The sequence below is a fragment of the Hyperoodon ampullatus genome (genome assembly GCF_949752795.1).
Source record: "Hyperoodon ampullatus genome assembly, chromosome: 1".
NCBI classification, from domain to species: domain Eukaryota; kingdom Metazoa; phylum Chordata; class Mammalia; order Artiodactyla; family Ziphiidae; genus Hyperoodon; species Hyperoodon ampullatus.
Window position 1 is genome coordinate 168,432,076 of NC_136914.1, and position 7,058 is coordinate 168,439,133.

Below are 7,058 nucleotides of genomic sequence, written 5' to 3' on the forward strand. Positions count from 1 at the left end.
TGCCGTCACAAAAATAAAGAATTAAAAAATAGGGCAGACTTTGGGAGACTACAACAATGCAGTCAACACTGAGACAGGTTCCCCAGAGAAAAGCCTTCTGCTTCAGTGTGCCCCTGCAGAGCAAGTTGCTGGCTAAGGAGTTTCAGGAGAGGGTGAGGGAGGAGCTCATCACAGCCCCTTAAGAACTCTGACCCCTCCTCCCTCACACTCAGCAACTACAAGTAAGAATACTGGCTGATCTTGGTAGGGCTCAGTGGGTATCCAGTGTAAATGGCTGAGCCTCGGGAAGACCCAATGTAAGACTGGGTGGCAAATTGGTGTTGGTACTGAGCAGGGGCCACGCTGGCGGAAGTGAGGAGACTGGGCCCAACACTGACAGGGACCTGGTGCACCAGAGTGCTAGGGTGGGTGGTATATGCTGCAGCATGCCTTGAGGAGCCCTGCGGGGAGAAGAGATGAGCAATGGAGCTGGTGGAGCCCAATGCAGCAGCAGAAGTGGGGGCAGCATACGTATACAGGTGAGGCTGGCTTGGCAGGTGAGCAGGGGCTGGGGCCAGGTGTGGGTGCCCGGTCGAATGTAGTGGGCTGCCATGCTGGAAGGCGTAATGGGCTTGGGAGAGTGGGGTCACAAACGCCTGCTGCCTGCGGGGGGCAGGGTTGCTGCTTCTCTCCTGCGAGGTTGGAGCTGACGATGACTGCTGGTTCTGGCTAAGGTTGAGTGGCTGTGCTGCGCTGGTCCCCCCACGCTGAGCTCGATATCCTGTGGGGGCGATACAGCATCCAGATGACTGCCCGCTCACTGAAGCCACTGGCTTGGTCTTACTGCTCAGGAGACCTGAGGCCTGGGTTGCTACAGTGCAGTCACCAAGCTGAGTTTTCAGTGGAGGTACAATGATGGTGCGGGTGCCAGTGCCATCCCCCACGACTCTGCCGGGACCCTCCGGAAGGGGTCCACTATTGCCCCAGAGAGCACTCAGGGTATCAGTGGAATATGGGCTGCTCAAGGAAGAATCAGAGTCTGGAGAATCATTGACAGTGACATAACTGATGACATTCGACCTTGCCTTCCGGCCAGAGCTATTGGGCTTATATTTGTTGTCCTCTTCCTCATCAGTGTCACTGCGGATAGTGATGACACTCACAGGAGGGCTGGGAGTATCTGCAATGATGATTGGCTGATGCTGATCTTGTACAGGGACTAGGGAATTATAAGAAGATGTGGTACGGAGGGGGCTACTCCCAACCAGAGAATAGACTTGAGAAGGCAGAACATCCAGAGAGGACTTAGAAGAGACTGGAGCAGACTGCTTATTCTTCTTTGAAGGGAGGAAACTGGATTCTTGTTGTCTGACAACATGGGCAACGCCAACATTAAGGGGCTGAGCAGTGGCCAATGTCACATGGTTAGTCAGCAAGGATGGCTGCTGCATAATAGTGCTGTACTGGTTGCCATGAGAGTGGGCATTCCTCCAGTCTGTGAGCCGCTGGCCACTGCCCATGGCCTCTGGAATCACTGCAGTGGGCTGGACTGAGTTGTGTAGAGCTACCCCAGGCAACTGTTGCCAAGTTGAAGGCAGGAGAATTTGTTGGGTTCCTCCAGGCCAAGCCTGCAGTACAGCGGCAGTCTGTTCAACCAGCGCCGGCCGGCTTGCTGCGCAGCTCAGAGTAAAGGGCACCGCATACTGCGGTGTGATGGTGGCTACTTGAGGGTGGAGACTTGCTACCATTAGTGGTGTACAGCTTCCCTGTGGAAGAACTCCCGACTGTATCTGTAGTGGCTGAGCAGCTGGTGCCTGGGGTACAATGGGCACAGCATTATCCATCCTCACAGGGAATCCAGAATGCTTTGTTGTTGCTTGTAGTCCAGTTTGAAAAGCAGGTGGACATACTGTAAATGTTTGTTGGAATGGATCTGTCTGAGTGCAAATATGGGTGGTTCCAGGCTGCAAGGAAACACCCTGCTGGGCAACTCCAGGAACTGGTGCTGCAGATGATGGGTACAAAGCCGACTGGTAGTTTAGCAGTGAGACATCTGAATTAGCCAGAGAAAGAGTAGCAGCTGCTGCAGTACAACTGGAAGCTAGAACACTGGCCTGATTGTGCACGGTATTAAGTTGGTTGCTGAAGCTCACGGTTAGATTTGTGCTTGTATTTGGGGCAACATGCGTGGTGAAGGGACTCTTGATCTGACTCACTGTATCATACATGTGAACCCTCCGTTTGCAGATCTCCATGTTCTGAAAACAAGACTTAACATGACTGCTATGTGGAAAATCCAGAAGGTGAGTCATTGTCACAAACTGATGGTTAAGAGTTTTCAGAGGAGTCATTCTCTTATCCGCATCAATTGTTAGCATTTTTTTTAGCAGATCAATGTATTCTCTTCGATCCGCCTTCTCTGCCAACATATCTCTTCCCTCTAAGTCTGTGGACATGTTCACCTGAGCCATATCATCTAAACAATTAAAAATGTACTTTCGAGCTTCTTTTGATTTGATCCCAGTCTCCAATTCATGTTCTTCAGGTGTCTTAAGCCTCCACAGTGGGTACCCCAAATTAGGATCTCTGTTGAAAAACCTGGTTGTTTTTGTTCCGGCACTGAGAAGATATTCAGCTGGCAGGCCTTGTGTTTGTGAAATGTAACGAATCTGATCATATTCTGAAGCACCAGGATAAAGAGGCCACCCCAGGAACAGCTCAGCTATCACACAGCCCAATGACCACATATCAATAGCTTCCCAAAATGGTAATCCAAGAATAATTTCAGGGGCTCTGTAGTAACGTGACTGTAAGTAGGTTGAGCACACAGCTTTGGAAACGTGACTAGCAGAACCAAAGTCAATGACCTTCACTCGGTAGGGTTGGCGCACTGGATCGACCAGCATTATGTTTTCAGGCTTAAGGTCAGTGTGAATTAGACCAAGGCTCTTGAGCTTCATCAGGGCTGTGGCCACCTGCTGCAACATTGGTCTGATGTACTTGAGTGGCAGTGGGCTAAACTTGTTCTGCTTTAGAAAATCATATAAGTTCTGCTCCAGCATCTCGAACACAAGGCAGGTATGATTCTTATGCTGAAAGCACTCATAAGAACGGACAAAATTATACTCATCGGCATTTTCACTGCTTAGGCGGGAAAGGATGCTCACTTCAATCTGTCCTTGCCTGGCATAGGAGGGGTGGTTCTTCAAGATTTTAATAGCCACAATTTCCTTGGTGCTCCGCTTCCAGCACTTAGCCACCTGTCCAAATGTTCCCCGGCCTAAGAACTCCAAGACTTCGTAGCTGTTTGTCATAGAGCAAAGGATCTCATGCTGGACCAGCTGGTAATCCCCTTCTCCACTGGAACTGCTACTCTTCGTGGTCACAGTGGTGGTCGTGGCAGAAGCACCCACCACAGTCCTGTTTTGCAGCACGAGAGGGGGATGTTCTTCTATGATTTGCACGCTACCGTCGCTGTCAAATTCCTCACTTTTTCTTTTCAATCCACATTTTTGATATGGCTCAAGCAAAGAAACGTTGCTTCTGTGAGTCAGGGTCTGGCTGCTTTGGAAGGTTGATGTAGCAGCACTGGCAGAGCTATCAGCAGCTGTTACAACAATATGCTCCACTGCAGGAGCTGGGAGGAGGAGGCCCTGGTCGTAAGCAGGGATGTTGAAATTTGCTACCTGGTGAGAAGAGCTGGTTTGCCCTTGCGTGGCTGGGAGGGTTTTGCTGTGGGTATAGTATTTGTCGTTGCTGCTCTGTCCAGAAACATCCCAACCAGAAGCCTCTATTTTCCGTTTCTTTGCACTGCAGAAGGCACTCGACGACACTGATGGGGGGGGAAACACCTCCAGCTGTGATGCCATACCGCCGGTGTGTCTGGTTCTCAGCCGCCAGCTGGGGCTGCAGTGAGAAGGCGGAGGAGGAGACGAGATCCGGGGCCCTGCCGCTGGGTCATCATATCCCCCGCGCGAGCCGGCCAGGGCCCCGGCCCCCGGCCCCCGGAGCCTACCCACGCCCGTCTCACGGGGGGAGCGCCCCCAGCCTCCCTCCAGCTCCGCCGCTCGGCCTCTCGCCGCCGCCGCCGCCGCCTCAGCACCGCGCGCTCCTGCCTCAGTCTCTCGCTGCCGTCCGGGGCCACCGCCGGGCCCCCTCTTGAAGGAATTTTTGAAGGAATTTCTTTTAAAAGGATCTGTGTAAGTGGTATCTAGGGTTTTGGGGGGGTGGGAGGACAGATGGGAACTGCCCAACTTCTGAGCCCACCTTTGTGAGTTCTGGGAGTGGCAGCCCTGCCTCCCATTGTGAGGTCAGCTGAGGTGCCCAAACTGAGCCCAGGCTCAGCCAATCAGATGCTTACTCCTGGGCTTCTGCATGAGACACACTGAGGCAGAGGCAGTTTCCACTTCACCCTAGCAATGATGTCAACATGCCAGTAGCCACAGCCAGAGTCTAATGGTGGCAGCCGTGGCCATACACCCATCAGGGGTCCTGTTGCATGTCCTGAGTCCCACTCCTCCGGGCTCCCAAGCCTGGCTAGCCAGCCTTTCTGTCACTTCGCTAAGCCACCCAGTATCCAGTCCCTTTTTTTTTTTTTTTTTTTTGCTAAAGTTACCCAGAATTGGCTTCTGTCATTTTTAACAATGCATCCTGACCTTGATCAAATCTCAGAGCGAACTCTTGTCCCTGCAAAACTGATTTTCTTCATATTTTAAACAGTCCCGACGAAACAATATTTGGTTTAAAGTTTTATTATTTTCAACCTATCCTTTGATGCACTTTGCTTCACCTTACTAGATACACAGAAATAGTCCAGCGTGGAACTCATAAGGAAGTTCATTAAAAAATAATGGGATACATTAAGAAAACAAAACTAAACTAAAGGGCGCTGCTGCAGCGACCAGAGTCCTGGCTTTCAAGACTGGGAAGTCTCTAGCCCCGCTGATGAGCTCTGTGACAGCAGTTGCTTACAATCTCCACGCTTTCCTTTGTGCTAGTCTGTAAAATGGTGTTTTCAATAGTGTGGGAGGGTTGGAAATAGAATGGGGACAACGCCTGGCACACACACACAACTGGCCGTCGATTGAGGGTCTGGACTGCCCCTGCGAACGGCAATATTCTCAACTCCACCGTGGCCGCCAGGCTCACCCTGACAGGCAGAACAGCTTCCAGAACATTGAAGGAGGAAACTCACAAATGAGTGAGAAAAGTAACTTCACACACATTGAATAATAGGAAGTTGCTGATATTCAAGTCTTCTGAAAATGGCAATTTCATATGGTCCAAGCAACCAAAGAACAGCAGCTGTTTGGGTCTCCAAGTGGGTCTCTGTTGGGATGGGGGGAGGGGACGTTCAAGGACCTCAATCACACCTGCTTGGGTTAACAAAGATCTGCCGCCTCTCTCAGAAACCCGGGAAAACCTTCCTCCTGCCCGGGCAGGAGCAAGGTCAGCAGCCGCCGCGGGCTACAGGCGCAACCTGTTGCTACAGAAAGCTGGTGGCGCCGCTTCCCCAGCCTTCCCCTCCAACCCACCGCCAGGCCGGGGCCGCTCCTGCCCTCGCTCCCTCCGCGCCAGGAACCTTTCCCCGGCTGCGGGACAAAGGATGGGCGGCAAGGCGGGCGCGGGAAACCAGGAGACTCGAGGAATCCGCCGTCGCCTGGGGGAGGGGGTTGCCGGAGTAACTTGGCTGCAGCGAGAGTGTCGGCGCCGGTCCCCCGCCGAGGCGCGGGTTGGCTTGGACTGGGGTCGCCGTCCGAAGCCGTGTGCCCCAGGGCCCCCTGATCGCATCCCCCGCCGCTCTCGGCGAGGGCTTTCGAGGAAACTGACCTCGGGCCCCCGACTCTCCCGCACCGCGAAGCCCCTCCTCTGTCCACGCTTCCCTTTGTTGTCCTGGCCGGCGCCTTACCCAGCGGGGTGCGCCTCCATCACCCCGTTCTCCATCAGGCAATCGCCAAAAGTCCCCGCGCTGTCCACCCAAAGCGGACCAGGGGGATGCATCAAGCCAGGGGTGCGTGCGCGCGCTCCCAGATGGGCAAGGCGATAAGGCCTCCCATGGCACCCCCCCAGAGCCCCGCTCCTGTGATGGTCGATTGCACCGCGTACTTCTTTTAGCGAACCAGAGGAAGGTGACCCCTTTCCATACCCAGCTGGGGAGGGTCAGTGTCCCGCACCCCTCGTTCCACTCCCCAGGACTCCCTTCACCGCCGAACAGTTGCCAAGCCCCGGACCAACCTCGCCTCGTCCGCCGCCCTCTCAGAGAACGAGCCGGTAGCCTCGGGGTCTGGGTCCCACTCGCGCTCCCACCGCCTGCTCGCGCCCCGGAACCTGGCCACATCCGCCAGCTCCCCTCCAGTGGGCGGAAAGAAGACCCACCACGCAGCCCGCAAAGTTTGCGTGCGTCTGCGCCCTGCCCGGAACGCTCGCAGGGTCCACCTCGCCAGCCCCGCAGCTCCCGGGCTCGCACCACCTGCCGCGGCCCGGGGAGAGGGTGCCGAGGGTTGGGAGGAGAAGGGAGCAGAGCAAGCCCCTCCGTTCCCCATTCTCCGCCCCCAGCTTTCCGGAAAGGGGTGCACTCAGCCCCCGGGTCGGGGCCGCAGACACCTTCCTACCTCCGGCGCGAGGACGCGGCTACTCACCGTGCGCCCGGTCCAGCTACCGGTTAACCCTCGCCGCCGCTGCCGCCCCACTCTTTCCTCCCAGCCCTGCTCGGCCGGCCCCCGCTCATGAATGATTTATGAGTCGGCTTCGGGGACCACCGGGATGGCTTCCGGAGAGGCCGCCCCGCTGCCCCGCTGCCCCGCTGCCCCGCGCGCCGGACAGACCCCGGGACGGAGCGGGTCCGGAAAGGCGCCTGCCTTGGAGGCGCGCCGCCGAGGCCCAGGGTGCCCTTGGGGACCTGTTGCGGCCTCCCCAGCTCCCGGGCGGCACTTGCGGATGAGGCTGCCGCAATGCACTGCTTCCTGAAATGTACTCACCCGCGGCGGGAGAGCTGAGCGCGCAGCCAGGTGGCGGGTGGGGACTGGCTCGGTACTTTAGAGGTAGCTAATCCTGGAGTTCGGCCCGCGCGCTCCCGGTTG

General features: G+C 55.7%; 1 protein-coding gene across 2 annotated transcripts; it reads right to left on the bottom strand.

The window, feature by feature from the left end:
* Positions 1 to 215: 215 nt before the first annotated feature.
* On the bottom strand, positions 216 to 3,848 carry LOC307060095 (homeodomain-interacting protein kinase 1-like; the record flags this gene model as incomplete). Of its 2 annotated transcripts, none has more annotated exons than XM_079714464.1 (2): positions 216 to 2,093; positions 2,196 to 3,848. In XM_079714464.1, the coding sequence occupies 2 exons, from the start codon at positions 3,846 to 3,848 to the stop codon at positions 216 to 218; spliced, it is 3,531 nt and encodes a 1,176-aa protein (XP_079570590.1). The 2 variants fall into 2 exon arrangements, with proteins under 2 accessions (XP_079570590.1, XP_079570591.1); XM_079714465.1 differs by having other exon boundaries at positions 216 to 1,607; positions 1,725 to 3,848.
* Between the last annotated feature and the right edge of the window lie 3,210 nt (positions 3,849 to 7,058).